This window comes from Stegostoma tigrinum, chromosome 11, assembly GCF_030684315.1.
Source record: "Stegostoma tigrinum isolate sSteTig4 chromosome 11, sSteTig4.hap1, whole genome shotgun sequence".
NCBI lineage: Eukaryota > Metazoa > Chordata > Chondrichthyes > Orectolobiformes > Stegostomatidae > Stegostoma > Stegostoma tigrinum.
The window spans coordinates 6,555,515-6,575,591 of NC_081364.1; the positions used below are offsets into that span (position 1 = coordinate 6,555,515).

General features: G+C 45.9%; 1 protein-coding gene across 4 annotated transcripts in view; it reads left to right on the forward strand.

Moving 5' to 3' along the window:
• Nucleotides 1-20,077, forward strand: part of LOC125460469 (plexin-A1-like) — a 512,196-nt gene that overhangs the window by 62,137 nt on the left and 429,982 nt on the right. For all 4 annotated transcript variants that reach the window (XM_059649731.1, XM_059649734.1, XM_059649733.1 and 1 more), the window contains exon 2: nucleotides 12,230-13,496. In XM_059649731.1, the coding sequence (XP_059505714.1) occupies nucleotides 12,318-13,496 (1,179 nt within the window). In that variant the 5' untranslated portion in view covers nucleotides 12,230-12,317. The remainder of the gene's footprint in view (nucleotides 1-12,229; nucleotides 13,497-20,077) is intronic.

Consider the following 20,077-nt stretch of genomic DNA (forward strand, 5'->3'; position numbering starts at 1 on the left):
ACTCCAGTTCCTATCTACCTTCTCAGGATCTACATTGGGAGTTAGTCAATAGAAAAGAGTGATCCAGTTTATTTTCTCTATTTTCATTGTTGTTGTTGGCCTTATTTATTTATTTGCAAATTCAGGAAGACTATCGTCTTAATATCTACAACAATGTTAGTGACCCTTAATTGCCCTCATGTACAGGCAATAAATGCTGCCTGAGCCAGCATTACCGGCAAACCTGTGAATGAGTTTAAAAAAAAATTAAAAGCCAGTCTTTTTTAAAGCAGTAAATATAAGAAATAGGAGCAGGAGTAGGCCATTCGGCCCCTTTGAGCCTGCTCCCCTTTTCAATTTGGTCGTAGCTGATCTGACTGTGGTCCGTGAGAATCATTGACTCCCTCGTTACTCACACATTTGTCCAAGTTCAACCTCAAGAGCCTTTTGTTGATCCCGCTTCTTCCTCCTCCTTCTTCTTCAGAAACTGATGATGCTTAAACATGCTCACTCTTCATGGGGGAGATCGCTGGTTTTTAAAATATCTGTCCCCAGTTATAGTTCCCATTTCAGACCAAGATGAGGAGGAATTTCTTCTCTGAGGGTAGTAAATCTGTGGAATTCTTCACCACAGAGGGCTGTCAAGGCTGGTCATTCAGTAGATTCAAGGCTGAGACAGACAGATTTTTAATCAATAAGGGAATCAAGGTTTACAGAGAAAAGGCAGGAAAATGGATGTGAGGATTACCAGGTCAGACATGATCTCATTGAATGGTGGAGCAGACTTGATGGGCTGAATGGCCTACTTTTGCTCCTTATGTCTGACGTGCCCTCTCTGATTCACTCTGTCACAATCCGCTGAGGATCTGATATGCCTTGATTAGATAACAACATAAACTGAGCACTCACTTTGTCACTGTGTGAGGGCTGGTTTCTGAAGTGTGGGCTGGATCATGCACATAACTATAAGCTGAAACATGAGCATTACCCTCATTGTCCCAAACAAGGGCAGGATTTATTTTCCAACCTAGCTTTCCTTGATGTGGCGGTGCCGGTGTGGGGCTGGGGCGGACAAAGCCAGAAGTCACATGACACCAGATTATAGTCCAACAGGTTTGTTTGAAATCACAAGCTTTCAAAGCGCTGCTCCTTCGTCAAGTGAAGTGTGAGAGAAGAGCACACAGACAGAGAATTTATAGATCAAGAGTAGAGAGATTGAAGGATCATACAACTGGTGTGAGTGGATAATAAGTCGCTGCAGGTGCCCAAGAGTGTTAAAATGTCAACAGCTGAATAACAAGTGAAGGGATGACCTATAATCCGATTAAATGAGGCAGAGAGATTATTACAAAAAATTAAAAGTGAGATGGTGCTGGAAACAAAGTGTGATTGGAATAACATGATAGGTATAAGAGTTGTGAGCCACGGGCCTAACCAAAGCAACAACTAATCCAAAACTGTACAAACTAATTAAAGTAGAGAGATTGCAGCAAGATATCAAGGTGCTGGTGTTAAAATAGGACAGTAAGGAAGATTTTACAAATACACAACAGTACGGTGAGGTGACATTCTGTACCACCTTGTGAGCATGGCTGATAAATCTGGCATTAATGCATCTGCTGGAGGAATGCAGCAGGCCAAACAGCATCGGAGGAGTACGAAAGCTGACGTCTTGGCTCTGGACCCTTCAGCTTTCCTGCTCCTCGGATGCTGCTTGGCGTACTGTCTTCATCCAGCTCTACACCTGGTTATCTTAGACTCTCCAGCATTGGCAGTTCCCACTATCTCTTAATGCATCCGCTGATGGCTTGAGCATACATGTCGAGCCTCGGGCAGGGGTCTTCCAGAGGAGTCCAATTCAATTCCTTCTGTTTTGGTCGCTGCCCCAAAGCATGTGACTCACACCTATCATGTTATTCAAGTCATTTGGTTTGTCTCCAAATGCTTTTTTCAATTAACTCTCTGCCTCATTTAATCAAATTATAGGTCATTTTCAGCTGCTGACACTTTACTCTACTCTAACATTTTTGGTCACCTGCAGAGACTTATCATCTGACACTCCACTCAGAACCCTTGATCTCTCAGCCTCTAAACTCTGTGTTTAATGAAGGGGCTGCGCTCAGAAAGCTTGTGATTTCAAATAAACCTGTTGGGCTATAACCTGGTTTCACGTGGCTTCTAGTTTTCCTTGAGGAACTATTGGTGAGTCACCGCGCGGACTTGCTTAGCTATTTCATTTGGGAACTAGGAATCAACATTACTGGGGGTCTGGAGTCACAAGTAAGCCAGCTCAGGTAAGGATGGGGCGGCAGAGATCCCTCCCTCAGGCCTATTTGCTAATTGCTTGAATTTTTAAGACAATCTGGTAGTTTACTTGTTGCCATCGCTGAGACTTACTCTTCATTCAGATCTATTGAATTCACTGGATTTAAATTCCTCCAGTGATCATGTGATATTTTAGTCCCAGCCGCAATCCGATGGCTCTCATGCCATTGTCCCCTTGTTTCAGTGAACTGGGAGGTGCTGATGTGTGAGATCCATCTGCAAACTCAAGACCTTTTGCCAAATGGGGAAATGATGCAGGGATCTTTTAAATTAGCGGGTAATTGATTTGCGAAGTAGGTGCGGACATTCGATAAGGAGCAGAACGAAGGCAATAAAGTGAAGGTTTTCCTGTTAAATGGGCACAATGGACAAAACTTGACTGTGACAGGGTGTGTGAGTGCGCATGAAACAAAACCAGAAATTGCTGGAGACACTCAGCCAGTCTGGCAGTATCTGTGCAGCGAAAGCAGAGTGAATATTTCGAAGCCAGTGGCCTGTCTTCAGAATACATGCATGTGTGGTATGAGTTGTCCCTTTAAGGCAGTGCATTGCTATCTCATCAAATCTGTCCTCCTGAACTGTTTCAGAATATTAAAAGGTCACAGACGAGTTACTGAGTGCTCCACTGCTGTTGTATAATCTGTTACTGTATAACAACTAAATCTACAGTCCAAAACCAATGAATGTTGGGTTTGTCTTCAGCTGGACAATAGCTCCTGTTCTGTGGAGTGTGTGCCTCACAGATAGGCCACTGTGGGTCAGAGGAGTTTTATTTATTGAGGAACTAATTTTCTACATCGCTGGGAGGGTAAGGAAAGGGCTTGCGTTTTTGCAGCTTCCAATCACATTTCCCTGAGTGCCCCAAGTGAAATGAGTTTGCTCCTGTGAAGCATCTTGGCATGTCTTAGAAACACCTTCAGTGTAGCATTTTAAATACGTCTTTATATGTAGTGTTTAGGAGCAGGAATCGATCTTTCCAAACCTCTCATCTGTTGTCCCATTCTTTCACACATAATCTGTGATCCTGGTACGCACACAGACACACAGGCACAAGTACGCACAGATGCACAGTTAGACAGGCACAGGTGTACACACACACAGGTATGCACACACAGACACAGACACACAGGTACACAGACACAGGTACACACGGACACACAAGCACAGGTATACGCTCATGGACACACAAGCACACACATGGACACACAGTACACTTAGACACAGGTACACACACGGACATACAGGCACAGGTACACAGGTATACACATGGACACACAGGTGTGCACACAGGCACAGGTACACACAAGGACGTAGGCACACACATGGACACAGTCACAGGTACACACAGAGACATACAATCACGGGCATACACATGGACACAAGCACAGATACACACCTTGACATACAGGTACAAGTATGCACAGTCACAGGTGTGCATACAATCACAGGTACACATATCCACACAGGCAAAAGTACACACAGTCAAAAGTATGCACATACATGGACACACAGACACGGATAAACACATGGGTACACACAGACATGGATAAACACATGAGTACACAGACACGGGTACACAAACACGCATGCGCATGGAAGCCGACAACGTGCATGTGGACAAGTACATGCACAGAAACACATGCAGATACAGGTGCGTGTGGGAACACCCTTACATCAACATCAAAGGAATCCCTTCGGTGTCATTAATATCCAGATATGGTCAGCCCTCTAATTTCTCTCTTTGGAGAAAAGTTCCCCGGCTCTCTGGTCAGTCAGTATTGGACTATTTCCATTGAACAGTGGTCAGAGAGCAAGTATTTAGCAAGACCAGGCAAAGAAGCTGGGAACTTCCATTAACACTGAAAGTCTCTGCGATGTGGAAACAAATTCAAACTAAAATTAACAAATGAACCGCAATATATTGGAAAGATCTGGAATTAATTACTTGAAAGGTTATGGGAAGCAAATTCAACTTTCGAACATAAATTGAATATGTACTTAAAAAGGAGAAGTGTGTGCAGTCATACGAATAACCTGGGGAGAACCAGGCATTTCTTTCTATTGGATGCGGATGTCAAGGGCCCTTGCCCTCGGCTTACTCAGCCTTTTGAGAAGCAACCACGATATGGTGGGACTGGAGTCATATGTAGACCAGGATGGCCAGTTTCCTTCCCTGAAGGTCATTGGTCAATCACATGGAGTTTACCACCAATTTTGATGCCTTTGCAAACTCCATTGCTTCAAATTGTCAAATCAATTGAATGCTGGTGAGGTTGGGCTCTGAGCCTATATTGACTGATCACTACAAACCACACGAACTGTGGATGTTGTAAGTCCGGAACAAAAACTGAAATTGCTGGAATATCTCAACAGGTCTGGCAGCAAATTTACAAAGCATCCGAGGAAAGGGCACTGGACCGGAAACAAGAACTGATTTCTCTCCACAGATCCTGCCAGACCTTTGGAGCTTTTCTAGCAACTTCTGTTTTTGTCTCTAGATAACTATGTTCCCACTGCACCACCATTGATCATCAAAGCCGGGGGGGGGGGTGATGGCCTAGTCGTATTGTCACTGGACTGTTATTCCAGAGACCCAGACAATGTTCTGGGGACCCGGGTTAATTCTGGAATTAAGAATCTAGTGTTGACCATGAATCCATTGTCAATTGTTGGAAAAAACCATCTGGTTCACTAAGGCCCTTTAGGGAAGGAAGCTGCCATCCTTACCTGGTCTGGCCTACATGTGACTCCAGACTCATAGTAATGTGGTTGACTCTGAATTGCCCTCTGGGCACTTAGGGATGGGCAATAAATGCTGCCTAGCCAGCGATGCCCTCATCCCATGAATGAATAAAAAACAAAGGGCTGGCATGTCGAGCAAAAGACTATCTTTCTGTGAACTTAACTTCAGTTTCAAAAGGCCAGATCACTTCAGGAGTTAGATTGGCCATTTTACACACCATGCCTGGTGAAGTATGTGCTGTGGGGACATTGTGTGGTCCTATCGGAATGACACCTGAACTCTGTGAGGGTTTAACCTCAAAGAGAGAGGGCTGTGTTCCCTGCAGTGTTGAAGCATAGGGTGTGATCTGATTGACCTGTTCAAGATTTTTCAGGGGAAGAACTGGGTGGTTAGGGAGAAACTATTTCTACTCGTCGGTGAGGAATGTAGAAATTAGACCCTTTTGAGGATTAAAATGTCCTCACAAAGAATGATAGAAGTTGAAAATTCTTTTCCGCAAATTACAAATGATGTTCGAAAAATTAGTCATCAGACTGAGATTGATAGAATTTATTTGCATATTTTACAGTACCTTTACCTAACAAACAATTATTCCTGAGAGGCTGTTGTCATTCTGCCCTTCACCAGCTGGTTATCTGGCATATATTTGAAGGTTTAATGAGCTTCCTCTTGTTCATCTGAAATCGTTTATAGAAAATGCTGTGCAGGCAACTTCTGCTTCCAGCTCATATTTTGTAGTGTTTCCTTATTGAGCTTGTGATCATGTTTCATCATAGCCTCCTGAACAAGCCCATTGTCTTCTGATTCCTTGACCGGAAATTAGAGGGGGGGTTATTTTTAGATCCTGTGGGGAGGTTCATTGTAGGATTGGGTTACTGTGATCACAGGGTTGTTTGTGTACAGTTGGAATCGGTCTGATCTCCTTCAGAGTGTGCGAAGACAGAATAATAAATACTTTTTTGCACTTTTTTATAAATTGTCCACATGTGTCCTCACCCTCCCCATCTCTTCCACCGCCCCCCTCCCCCCACCTCTGTAATCCTTTGAGATCTCAGCTCTCCTGCGGTACTGGTCTACTAGGATTTGTTGGCGCCTCAGTGGTTAGCACTGTTGCCCAACAACGTCAGGGATCTGGGTTTGATTCCAGCCTCGAGCAACTATCTGTGTGGACTTTGCATGTTCTACCCTGTCTCTGTGTGGATTTCCTACCACAGTCCAAAGATGTGCAGGTTAGAGTGGATTAGCCAAGGGAAATGTGAGATTACAGAGACAGTGGGAATGCTCTTTGGACAGATAGTACATACTGAATGGCCTTTTTATGGGATTCTGTGAGTTGCTCCATCGCTAGCAGTTGTGTCTTCAGCTCAAATTCTCCAACACAAAAACAGAAATTGCTGGAGAAACTCAGCAGGTCTAGCAGTGACTGCAGAGAGAGGGAGAGAGACAGAGAGAAACCGAGCTCATGTTTCAGGTCCAGTGACTGCTGTTCTCAGGGAGAGCCACACCAGACCCGAAACATTAACTCTACTTTCTCTCCACGGACGGTGCCACATTTGCTGTGTTTATCCAGCAACTTCTGGTTTTGCTCTAAATTTCCAGCATCCGCAGTTTTGTATGACCTTAACTTCTCTAAATTTTTTTACCACCTCTCTCTCTCTCTCTCTCTCTCTCGCTTTCTCTCTCTCTCTCTCGCTTTCTCTCTCTCTCTCTCTCTCTCTCTCTCCTCTTTCAAGGTACTGCTGAAAACTTAGCACTTTCACCAAATGTTCGCCCCTCGGTCCCAGTGGCATTTTTATTTGATGCATTTATCATGGAACACCTTTTCAGGATAGGATGGTGCTATGCATGTTTCTTAAGCTTGTAAAGGACACTGATGCCCTTGACCTTGTCCAGCCATTCTGTTCAATTATGGCTACATCATACCAAATGCTGTGCTCCCACTAGATCCCCATCCCCAGACCCAGGTCTCAACTCCACACACAGCAAAGAACTCCAAATCTGGCTGATATCCTCTATCAGTAATACAATCTGTGTGACAACACTAAACCATTCAACACATTGACCACAATAATGCAATAACGTGTTTTCAGAATGATTTACATTATTGCCTCCTGTGCTTGGCTATTTAAAACCTGTTTGCCAAACCATGATTTGTCCACCTACATAAGCTGTTGAACTCCAAGAAGTAATTGTATGTGAAGTGTTTGAGGCGTTTCTGTCATTGAGAATAATTCCTGAATTGCATTAAGTCTGTCTCTGTGTGTCTCTCTCTCTCTCTTTCCTGTTCCTTCCTCTATGCCTGTCTCTCTGTGGCTCACTGTCTGTCTTGCTGTCGAGCTGCCTCGCTGTGTGTCTGCCTCGCTGTCTGTCTCACACTATCTGTCTTGCCTAAGTCGCCCTGTCTGCCTATCTTCTTGTCTGTCTGTAATGCACTCTCTTTGCCACTCTATCTCTGTGTTGGGGTCTGTCTGTCTGTCTGTCTGTCTGTGCAGGCAGATGGGATTAGCTTGGAATGGCATCATGGTCAGCACAGACGTAGTGGGCCGAAGGGGCTGTTCCTGTGTTGCATTGGTCTACATTTGTCTGCCTGTCTCACTCTGACTCTTTGCCACTCTCTCTGTGTGCTGGTGTCTCTCTGTCTCTGTTGTGGTATTTTCCCAGATGACTGCTCCTGGCACCTTATGGTATTTGCTTCCTCCTGCAGTCTGCGGGACTGGGTAAGGGCTCTAGCAGATAGTCCACTGCCACCAATCCTCCTTTGTCTTGAGTCTGTCTAGTCATTCTGGATAGAGGATACAGAACCATAGAATATTTACGGAAGAGGTTCTGTTCTTAGATAAGAAGGTTTATCACAGGAAAGCAATGAATACAACTACATTTGGTGAGGCCAAATGACTAGGACCTTAGGGATCTGGTCCAGATACATCTGCTGCATCTGAAAGCAAGAGTAGAACTCCCTGTCCCTGTGCGCGAGTGAGTGTGTGCATGAGTGTGTGTGAGAGATATCAGTAGGCTGGTTGAGCCAATGTAACATAGACATTAACCCCTTCAGAACCATCACCGCACACAACATCTGTCTCTGTTGCCCTCTGCCTTCTATAGAGCTTTACTTCATTGTCTCAGCGTCATAGGGTTATAGAGTAATACAGCACGGAATCAGACCCTTTGGGCCTCACTCTTTCTCATACTCCCCAACTCTTCCTCTTCTATTCTCTCTCTATCTCCTCCCTCCTCATTCTCCTTTTATCTCACTCCCTCTCTTTCTTCCCTGCCAGTGTAACCCGTATCCTTCCCTCAGCTTTGACAGAAGCCACCGGGAATTGAGAAAGGGTTACGGAAGGAGATCCTGGGACCGAACGTCGTTGTTCCACCTTCTCCAGAAACTTGCTGAGCCGGATGCAGGCACATGCTTCGTGCAGTGGTGCAGGGTTCACGTACATCAGTTTAAAACTTCAGTTGGAAATAAAAAAAGAAATTGGGTGTAAACTTTATGTACTTGAAATCAAGGACGATGCAAGTTGTCAGGGAGGCCAATTGAAAATGTTTTTAGTATCAAACATTTCAAAGATATGATGACACACATTTGGAGTAGACGGGACTTGAACCTGGATATCCTGGCCCAGAGGTTGGGAAGCTGCCACTGCATCCTAAAGGACAGCCATTGGATTCAACACAGAGTGATTGGGTCTATTTGTTGGGAGATGTTGGTTGTTGGGGAAACAAGCCTTACCTTTTCCTTTGCTCATAGAAAGAATAAAAAATAACCTGTGTTTTCTCTTGAGTTGCTGTCTGGCACTGTGGCTCAGTGGTTAGCACTGCTCCAGGGATCCGGGTTCGATTCCACTGCGCGTTCTCCCTGTGTCTGCGTGGGTTTCCTCTGGGAGCTCCAGTTCCCTCCCACAGTCCAAAGATGCATGGGTTAGGGTGGATTGGCCATGCTAAATTGCCTGTAACGTCTGGGGATGTGCAAGTGAGGTCAATTCGCCATGGGGAGTGCAGGGATACAGGGAGTTGGTATGGAATGCTCTTTAGAGGGTTGGTATAGGCTGAATGGCCTGTTTCCAAAGTGCAGGGATTGTGTTGAAACTTAATTACAGACCCCAACTGGGAAATCATGAGACAACCCAAACCCTTCCCTGACCTGAAATGACAACTTTCCTGCTCCTGGCCTGCTGTGCTCTTCCAGCTCCCCTGTGCGTTGTCTCTGACTCCAGCATCGGCAGCTCTGATTATCCCTTCACAGCTTCAGCTCGTTCAGATATCCGATCAGCTCTGGGCCTGACAAAGTCCAGTATTTTCCAGAGCTTGGTTCTTGAGGCTGCGAGTTCGTCACCGTGGTGGCAGGGGGAAGGCTTGTTGGAACCATTTAAATTGCAGCCCAATTATATTTATGGTGGATGCTATTTTAGTCACTTAATTTGAGTGCTTGGAAAGCAAACACCCACCTATTGCACACTTCCTGGCCTGCGATTAACTGGTGCCTCAGAAGATTTCTGTGAATTAATCGAGTACTATTTTCCCTCATTTATTTTGCTTAAGAAGAGGCGACTGCAATAAAGTACTTCAGGATCTGGCTGGTTCCTTTGGATTGACCAGACACTGAACTGGACACGTCGTAGATACACTGAGGTCACAAGAGCGAGGTCAGAGTCTGGGAGTGCTGGAGCAGGTTACTCACCTTCTGACCCTTGGCCATTTTCTATAAGGCATAAGCCAGGTCTGTGATGGAATTCTGTACCAGACTAAAGTGGAGGATGTCCTGGATGGTGTCAAGCTTCTTGAGTGTTGTTGGAGCTGCACCCATCCAGGGCAAGTGGGGAGTATTCCATCACACTCCTGACTTGTCGATGGAGAGAGTCAAGAGTTGAGATATTCGCTGCTGGATCTTGCAGCATCAGTATTTATATGGCTCGTCCTGAGAGGACAGCGTGGCAGAGCAAGCTTAGGGCCTATTGTGATTTTAGCTTGTGTTCTTCTCAATCAAATGCTTCCCAGGAATTCAAGGACAAGGTGAACTGCAATGTGTAATAACCTTTAGTTCAGTAAACATGCCCCCCTTAATCTGGGACAGGGTTTGGGAATGGTGTGGCCCATTGCAGGGGAAGAAATGATCTCCCAGTGTGCTGCATTCTTTTGGAATGTAGGGATGTTGGCAGCCATTTTATGCACTGTAAGATCCCAGAATCGGCATCGATGTAATGACCAGATTTTTTTTTGTTTGCAGAGTAATGTTCAGGTGACTAGGTATTGACCACACTGTTGGTGGGGGAGGACGGGGAACACATCTGGTGCCATGGGGCCTCTTATGTTAGTTTGAGAGGGCACACCAGTGTTTGATTCCAAAGATGACACTCCCTGTAGTGCAACTGTCCCTCTGAGTTGCGTTGGGAGTGTCAGTCTGGGTTATGCTTCTGGAGCGGGTCTCGAACCCACAACCTTTGAGCATGGGCATCTCCGGAGCTGCAGCCCAGCTCTGTGTTGGGTGGCTTAGAGCCGTGATTGGTTTCCTGATGGCCCTTTTAGAGCGTTGTGCCTGGAGGTGTGCTTCAACCCCAATCCTGGCAAACTATATTTCTCAACGGCCAGTGGCTTCAAAAAAGCCCCCAAAGACACCTCCCCCTACCGCTGTCCTGCCAATAGCTCAGTGGATGGCACCCGCGCCCCCCCCAAACTCTGGGACCGACTTGATCAGACTGTGAAGCAGGTGATCCTGACCCATACAGCCGGCCTGAACTCTCACCTGCATCAGAACTGACAGCGCAGCTGGCAATGAATATTCCTCGATCACGGGCTGTGTCTAACTCAGCACCAACATATGGATTATTATAATAGGTCAGGGATTGCTCAAGCTTATCAATTCTGTGATGAGTTCCTCTTAAGACATCACCATCTCCTCATGAAGCTCAGGCTGCTTATTGATTTGTGTTCCTGATATTCACTGTAGTTATTGCGTGCGAGAGGTGGGCTAGCACATCACCACACACTGTGCTGTTTCGATTTACGTTTGAATTGCTTCTCTTTTTCTCATTCTTGCTTTTTTTGTTTGTATTTTTCAGTATCTATCTCTCTCTCTCTGTCCCTCTTTCTCCACCTATCCTGTTTTCCCCCCTATTTATCCTGTCTCTGTCCTTTTTGTCTTTCTCTCTCTCTCTCTCTCTCTCTCTTTCTATCTGTCTGCCTTACCCTTTCTTTCAATCTATCCTTGGCTCTCCTTCCCTCTTTCTTTCTCGCCCTTTCTCTCTCTCTGTCTCCCTTTCTCTCTCTTCCCCTTTTTCTCTCTTTCTTCCCTACTCCCTCTCCTCCTTTCTCTGTGCTTTTTCTCTCTCTCTTTTGTCTCTGTCTCTGCTTCTCTTTCTCTCTGTTCTTTTATCTCCTCCCCTTTTTATCTCCTCCCCTTCTCTCTCTCTCTTTCTCTCTCTCGCTCTTTCTCACGCTCTCTGTGTCTCTCTCTCTCTCTCTCTCTCTCTCTCTCTCTCTCTCGCTGTCTTGCTCTCTTCCCCCCCCCCCCGCCTTCTCTTCCGCAGACCCATTCTTCCTCTAGCCTGAGCATTACCTCGATCACTTAATTGCCGAGGAGCAGACGACTTCTTCAAAGCCTGTTCCTGAGGTGCTTGATGGGAGTGGTTGACCACCTTTGTACTGGAAGCTATGCCCTTCCTGTGCATCTCCCAAGCGCTGAGTTGCTTGGGCGTCCGGTGGGACAAAGGGCAATCCAGATGCTGAGAGTTCAAATCCCACCAGGAGGCTGGAACTCGGCAAAAGTCACCCCCAGGGGTCAATTGTCACAAAGAAATAAATGGGTGGTTTATTAACGTTTTCCTGTGGAGTGGGATGTATTGCCTGTCTTGTGCCCATATGTAACTCCAGACCTGGACTCTGCCTTGCCAAATAACCTCTGTTCAATGTGGGCAATAAATGCCGATGATGTGAATACGCAGAGAGAGAGAGAACAGAAAATAAATGCAGCCTGGATAATATTTATTTATGGACGTACCTGTCTTAAATCTTTAGCAGGGACACAAGTTAAATTTGTAAAGTGCCCATAATGTGGTGAATTTGCCAGTGGTTGGATTCCATATTCGCCCCTCACTTGAGGTCTGCCGGGAGGGTGTTGGGATACTTGAGCCCAAGCTGGGGGACGTATCTGAGTTTCCTTTAACCAGCTGTCTTTTCTCTTTGCAGGTTTGATGGCCTCAGCAGTTCGGAGGGCGACCTAGATGAAGGATTTGGACGCACCTGGTTTCCTTCATTCTGAAGCGTGGGGAACACAATGGAACCACTCTGTAGCAGTCGCTGTTATTGGCTGTCATGCCTCTGGACGTTACTGGTGACCTTCCACTTGGCTGTGATTGGTCACGCCAAGGGGGCGCTTCCTCCCTTCAGGACTTTTGAGGTTTCCGACACCAGCCTGACCCACTTGGTCGTCCACAACAAAACCGGAGTTGTCTACGTTGGCGCTGTCGACAAGATCTACAAGCTGGCAGACAACTTGACCACGCTGCGGTCCCACGTGACGGGCCCGGTGGAAGACAACGAGAAGTGCTACCCACCTCCCAGCGTGCAGTCCTGCCCGCACGCCCTGGCGCCGACCAAGAATGTCAACAAGCTGCTGCTCATCGACTACAAGCAGAACCGCCTGATTGCCTGTGGCAGTGCCTTTCAGGGCATTTGCCAGTTCCTGCGTCTGGATGACCTCTTCAAGCTTGGGGAGCCTCACCACCGCAAGGAACATTACCTGTCCAGCGTCAACGAGGCAGCCACTATGTCAGGTGTGATCATTGAGGGACCCAATGGGACCAATAACAAACTCTTCATTGGTACCCCCATCGATGGCAAATCAGAATATTTTCCCACTCTCTCCAGCCGAAAACTAATGGACAATGAGGAAAACGCGGAGATGTTTGGCTTTGTCTACCAGGACGAGTTTGTCTCCTCACAGCTGAAGATCCCTTCGGATACCCTTTCCAAATTCCCGGCCTTTGACATCTACTACATTTACAGTTTTAGTAGCGAGCAGTTTGTCTATTACTTAACCTTGCAACTTGACACTCAGTTGACGTCTCCCGACTCCAACAGTGAGCAATTCTTCACGTCGAAGATTGTCCGGCTGTGTGTAGGCGATCCCAAGTTCTACTCCTACGTAGAGTTCCCCATTGGGTGCCTGAAGGATGGGGTGGAATACCGCCTCATCCAAGATGCCTACTTAGCCAAACCGGGAAAATTCCTCGCCCGGTCTCTGGATATCTCTGAGACGGAGGACATCCTCTTCACCGTCTTTTCCCAAGGCCAGAAGAATAGGATGAAGCCACCCCGGGAGTCTGCTCTCTGCCTGTTCACCCTGAGGAAAATCAAACAGAAGATTAAGGAAAGGATTCAGTCGTGCTACAGAGGGGAAGGCAAGCTCTCATTGCCATGGCTTCTCAATAAGGAGCTAGCCTGCATTAATTCTGTGAGTATGAAACACTGAGCCGACAGCCTTCCAAAAGTCTCTTTCCGACCCCCCCCCTTTCTCATTTCCGAAGGGTAGTGACATGCGAGCAGAGAGTTAAACTGGAAACACTTGATACCTGTTAACTGTTGGAAATAGAATGAAGCTGCAGCTTGGTCAATTCCACTTTTAACCATTCAAATTCATTAGAACGTTACTGTCTTGTTAAGATGATCAATCACTCAAGGTTGTGCCCTGTGCTGACAAAGCCATCGCAAAACTGTCAGCCAGACACAGGCGCCTGGCTCCCGGGGGACACAGCAGAAAAGTTGGGAAGTTACACTGAACCTGTATCAAGCCTTGGTCGGACCACAGTGGGAGTACAGTGTGTAGATTTGGTCAGTTTGTTGCTTAAAAAAGAAGGTACTGTAGAGAATGTGTTGGGAAAGGTTTATGAACATGCCACCAGAAATATGTACAGATATAGTGCTTGATTGGGATATCAGAATGAATAAGCTGGGTCTATGTTTCCCTTGAAAGGAGAAGATTCAAGAGTGAGCAGGCTATGGGCCAAGTGCTAGAAAATAAGATTAGAATAGTTTTTGACCAATCTAGACTCCATGGGCTCAAGGGCGTTTAACTGGGCAGTGGATCTCTCTGACTCGATATAGAAGTTGACATCTGTAAAAGGTTTACTCCAGTGAACCTGGAGTAAACCTTTTTGGGGTGGGTGGGATAGGAAGTGATTAGAGGGCATCAATATAAAATAATCACAAAAGGAACCAGTAGGAATTCAGAAGATTCTCTAAGATTAGTGAGATTGTGGAACCTACTCCCACAGGCAGTAGTTGAAGAAATAATGTGGATGCATTTAATGGGAGACGAGGGAAGGGAGGGTCGAGCTAAGAGTTAGTTTGGAAAGAGGCACTGAGTGGGGCATAAAACCAGCAGGGACTAGGTGGGCCAAATGGCCAGAATAGGCTTCAGGCATTGGTTCGAGGAAACATTTTCCCCAAGTCCACTCTATCCAGGCCTCTCAGTATTCATCAGTTTCCATCAGCTTCCCCCCACCCCGGTCATCTTCTAAACTCCATTGAGTACAGACTCAGAGCCCTTAACTGCCCCTCATATGACAAGCCCTTCATCCCCAAGATCATTCTTGTAAACCTCCGCTGGACCCTGTCCAATACCCGCACATCCTTCCTTAGATGTGGGGCCCAGAATGGCTTATGATATTCCACATGAGGTCTGATCAGAACCTTGTACAGCCTCAGCAGTATATCCTTGCTGTTGTATTTTAGCCATCTGAAATTATTGCTAACTTTGCAAGTGCCTACCTAACTACCAACTGAACCTGCATGTTAACCTTAAGAGAATCCTGAACTAGAACTCCCAAACCCTTTTTGTGCTTCAGATTTCTAAAGCCTTTCCCCATTTAGAGAACAGTCTATGTCTGCATTCTTCCTACCAAAGTGTAAAACCTCATACTTTCCCATATCGCATTCCATCTGCTAATTCTGGGATAAAAATGTCCTTCTGCAGCCTCCCTGCTTCCTCAATACTCGCTGTCCCTCCATAAATATTTGCGGCATCTGCAAACTTAGGAATGGTGCCCTCAGCTTCTTTATCCAGATTGTTAATGTATCACGTGAATAGTTCCGGTTCCAACACAGAACCTTGTGGAACTCCACTAGTCATCATCGGCCAACCTGAAAATGACCCCTTTATCCCCACTCCATACCAGTATCTTGCTTCTAACACCATGGGCTATTATCTTGTTTAACAGCTTTCAGTATGGCAACTTGTCAAAGGCCTTCTGGAAATGCAAATAGATCACGTCCTCTGGCTCTCTTTTGTCTAACTTGCTCACTACCTCCTTTAAAAAAGTCGAAGAGATATTTCAGGTCTGACCTTGACAGCTGTCCTGACTCAGCCCTATTTTACTATGCATGTCCAAGTTCTCTGCAATCTCATCCTTAATAATGGACTCTGAAATCTCACCGATGATCGAGGGCAGGCTAAGTGACCTCTAGTTTCCTGTCTTCTGCCTTCCTCCCTCCTTAAACAGAAGTGTTACATTAGCCATTTTCCAGCCCGCCCCAGAACCCTCCCTGACTCCAGTGATTCCTGAAAGATCACCACCAATTCCTCTACAATCTCCTCAGATAGTTCCTTGGCATTCATTTGCAGAGTAACAGGGAGGTTCTTCAGCACTTTCTGAAATAACTCCACAAGAGTCAGTATCCCATTACACTTTATTTACATGTAACACTGACCTAGCTAGCTCAGAGCCAGCTCCTGGAGTGAACAGAACCCCTGGCTCTCCTGTTTATATCTGTCAGCCAGGGCTCCCTACATGGGCCAGGCTAACAGCCTGGCTGAGGTCATTCCAATTATTACACCTTCCATGGTCAGCAAGTCTTGAAGTGGGATTTGAACCGGTAGCTCCTGGATCAGAAGTCTGCTCTTCAAGAGGTCCTACCCTGATGGCTACTGTAACAATTACAATGGAGGGAGGGTGTTAATAGCATCAAATCTGAGGAGAAGTAGATATTTTCCTGGACTTTCAGCAACTCTCCACCCATCTTGCATGTATTTATCAGGAGTCTGCACTGTTTAATAAAAAGGAGAATGGTGAAACAACACTCCTGTGATCAGTGACTGCATTTACAAGGATCAGCTCATAAAACTCTTTTTTTAGACGAGGTGGTACTTTAATTTCATTCCAAGTGGAGTGTTAATAGGCAATGGGAGCAAATGTGGTCTTTGTGTTGAGTGGGCAATGTGTTATCAGTGATTTATGCATGGGACGGTTTGCGAGTTGGCCAAAGCATAGATTCCCTTCTCCTACTCCTGCCAATGGCCACCTCCCCTCCCTGGTTCTCGTACACAAGAACATGATTGTGTCATCTCGAACTCCACAGAATCAGTTGTGGTGACTGCTTCTCGTTGGTATTGTAGCTCCTGCTTTGTGCACAGCATGGTATAGGAGCAGAATGAGACCATTCGGCCCATGGAGTCTGCTCTGCCATTAGGTCATGACCGATATGTTTCTCAAACCCATTGTCCTGCCTTCGCCCCATAACCCTCGATCCCCTGACCAATCAAGAACCTATCTATCTCTATTTTAAGGAGGTTTAATGGTTTAGCCTCCATAGCCCTCTGTGTCAATGAGTTTCGCAGATTCACCATCAATTGTTTCTTACTGATGTTGGCCAAGGGCTGAATATTGGCCCCAGTACACCACACAAGGCTGGCATTGAGGCTGGTGGGATTTGTATTTGTGCTCAAAAAGTACTAAGGCTGTTCGACACTCTAAACATTAAATCAGCATTTTGTTCACTACATTGCTGGAAAACACAATTTGCTATCATTCTCTCGAGCTGCTCTGAGTATGTGGGCAAGCAACTCTTGCATGATTTGACTCGTCTTGACCCAGTTGAATCATCATATTGAGTGGTAGAACAGGTTAGAAGGGCCAAATGGGCTTCTGGACCCCCCCCCCGCCCATCCTGTTTTCTTGAAATCTTAGAAGGTGCACCTTTGCCACACTTTTGCTGCACTGCCTTCGAGCCCCTGGATTGGAAGGGGGAATCTCAGAAGCCACTGCCTTCATGGTCCAATTGGTGTTGACCCACTCTGGCCCGTTAAACCGTAAAATGTGTGTTTCAGTTCAGTCACAGAGAGCCCCAGCAGCATCGGCTGTTACACTGAGGCGACGATGACTGGCTTTAACAGCTTGTGAGACCTGCAGCAGGAAGCGCTGAGCTGTGTCAGAAGTTCAGGCGGGTGAGAGAGATGGTGTGCAGCTGGGAGAATCCCCTTTGGATAAACTTGACTTGCTTTAGCATTTTCCTTGTCCCCAGTCTTGTTCTAGACCAGACAGATGTGCAATATCTCTTGGCTCATTAGTCCACACTGACACATTTTTCACTATTTAATTGTGCATGGAATATGGGGGCTGCTGACTGGGACAGCATGTATTGCCCGTCCCTAATTGCTCCTTAAGAAGGTGGTGGTGAGCCGTCACATTTGGCCTTTGCAAACCGTTTTGTTAGATAGACCCCGAATGCTGTTTGGCATTGTTTAACTCAATTTTGGGATGTGAGTGCCACTGGCTGGATCAACATCTATTATACATCTCTCATTCTGTTCAGTATGGAATTTCAGGATTTTGACCCACTGACAATGATGGAACGGTGATATATTTCCAAGTCAGGATGGTGAGTGGCTCAGAGGAGAACTTGCAGAAGGCTTGACTTTAAGTACAGTGGGTGGTTGGGATCAGGACCTGTGCTGCCTGAAAGTCCAATGTCGGAAATATTCAACCCCGACCATTGGAAAGGATCAGCCCTGACCCGAAGAGAGAGTGAGAGAGAAAACTCTCGCGACTCAAGCAGGAAGGACGAGAGGTGCAATGCCAGCAAATCTGTTCTGGCACAGAGTTTTGAAGAAGGGTCATCAGACTTGAAATGTTACCTTTGATTTCTCTTCACAGATGCTGGAAAAGCTCAGCAGGTCTAGCAGCAACTTCTATTATTGTTTCTGGCACAGATATGATGGGCCGAAAGGCCTACTCCTGCATCCCATAATTTTGTTGAACTCTGTTCAGACTGCAGCCACCCAAGTGCAGGCTCTGAAAGGCAGTGACCTCACTGCATTTTTCAATAATTCCTATATGTAACACGCCACACACCCTCTCAGTCTGATTTCTCTGGCATTCAGGGGGAAATCTGCCATCCTTACCTGGTCTGGCCTACATGCAACTCCAGACTCACAGCCATGTGGTTGACTCTTATCTGTCTTTTTGGCAGTTTGGGATGGGCAATAAATGCTGGCCTAACCAGCGGTACCTTTCTCCTGTGAAAAAGTATATTACAAAATGTGCCAGACCATGAAATAATGATGCCCTTGTTCCTTCTTGCTTTTGTGCCACGGTAGATGTATCTCCAAATTGGACGAGGATCCAATGATCGACCTACCTACTTCAGTCACGTGACTTGCCATGATGGGGGGTTGTGGGGCTAAATTGCTAGCTGGATTAAACCAAAGCTGAGCACTTTGCCCTTAACGAGTTAATTAGAGGCTTAATTATTTATTGATGTGTCAGCAATAGCATTACCAGTCCATGTGTACAGCTGTATTTGTTGTTTCACAGTGTTTATTGAAACACTGACACAGTTGGAGCTGAGCACAGTAATGATGATGAACCTTCGCTGTAAAGTCTGCCTATCAGCGGCAGATTGTATACAAGAGGATTACCAGATTTGGAAAGGTTCCACGCAACAAAGCGAAATGCCGCAGCTGCTGAAAACCTGAAATTGAAACAGGAATAAATGCCAGGAAGACTTGACAGGTCTGGCAGCATACGGGGAGAGACAAACAGAGTTAATGTTACACATCAGTGATATTGGTCAGTTCTGCTTCTTTCTCCATGGAGCTGGTCTGACCCCCTGCGTGTTGTAGGATGAATCCTCACCACTGCCCATCATCATGATGCAGAGGGATCTGGGTGTCCTGGTTAACAGTTAGCATGTAAGTACAGTGAGTAATTGGTCAGAACATTAAGTTTTGGAGATGGGATGTCATGTTGCAGCTTTACAGGATGGTGCTGAGGTCACTTTTGGAATACAGTGTACTCTACTGGTCTCCCTGCTACTGGAAGGTTGTTATGAAATTGGAGAAGGTGCAAAATAGATTTACAATAATGTTACTGGGACTGGTTCCATTTGCCTGCCTTTGGCACAAATGCCTCTAACCTCTTCCTATCTATGTACCTGTCCAAAAGTCTTTTTAATCTCATAACTGTACCTGCATTTACCACTTCCTCAGGCAGTTCATTACATATAAATCCATATAAGGGTTTGAGTTGTAATGAGAGGCTAGATAGGCTGGGACTTTTTTCACTGGCGCATAGGAGGTTGAGGGGTGATTTTATGGAGGTTTCTAAAATCATGAGGGACATACATAAGGTGAATGGCAAATTTCCTTTCCTCAGGGTCAGGGAGCTCGAATCTAGAGAGCGTAATTTTAAGCAGCGAGGGGAAGGGATGGGTTAAAAGGGACTGAAGGGCATCTTTTTCACACAGAAGGTAGTGCATGTATGGAATGAACTGCCAGAGGGAGTGGAAGATGTGGGTATAATTACAACATTTAAAAGACATTTGGACATGTATATGAATAGGAAAGGCTGAAGGGGATAAGGGCCAAACACAGGCGAGTGGGACTACTTTAGTTTGGGAAAATGGTCGGTATGAACTATTTGGACCAAAGGGTCTCTTCTGGTGTTTTATGACTCTATGACTGTATAATCAGGAAAGCTGGTAAAGTGCTAATGTTTACTGTGATGGGAATTGAATATGGAAGTCAGAAGATTATACTTCATTTATACAGGGTGCTGGGCACTGGGTACTGGTTTCCTTACTTAAGGAAGGATGCAAGTGGCTTGGAGGCAATTTGGAGTGGGCTCAGAGGAGGTTCACGAGAATAGCCCCAGGATTGGAAAGCTTAACAAATGAGGAACATTTGAGGACTCTGGTACTATACTCATTAAGGTTTACTGGGTTACTACCTGGAATGAGTTGATTCCCTTTTGAAGAAAA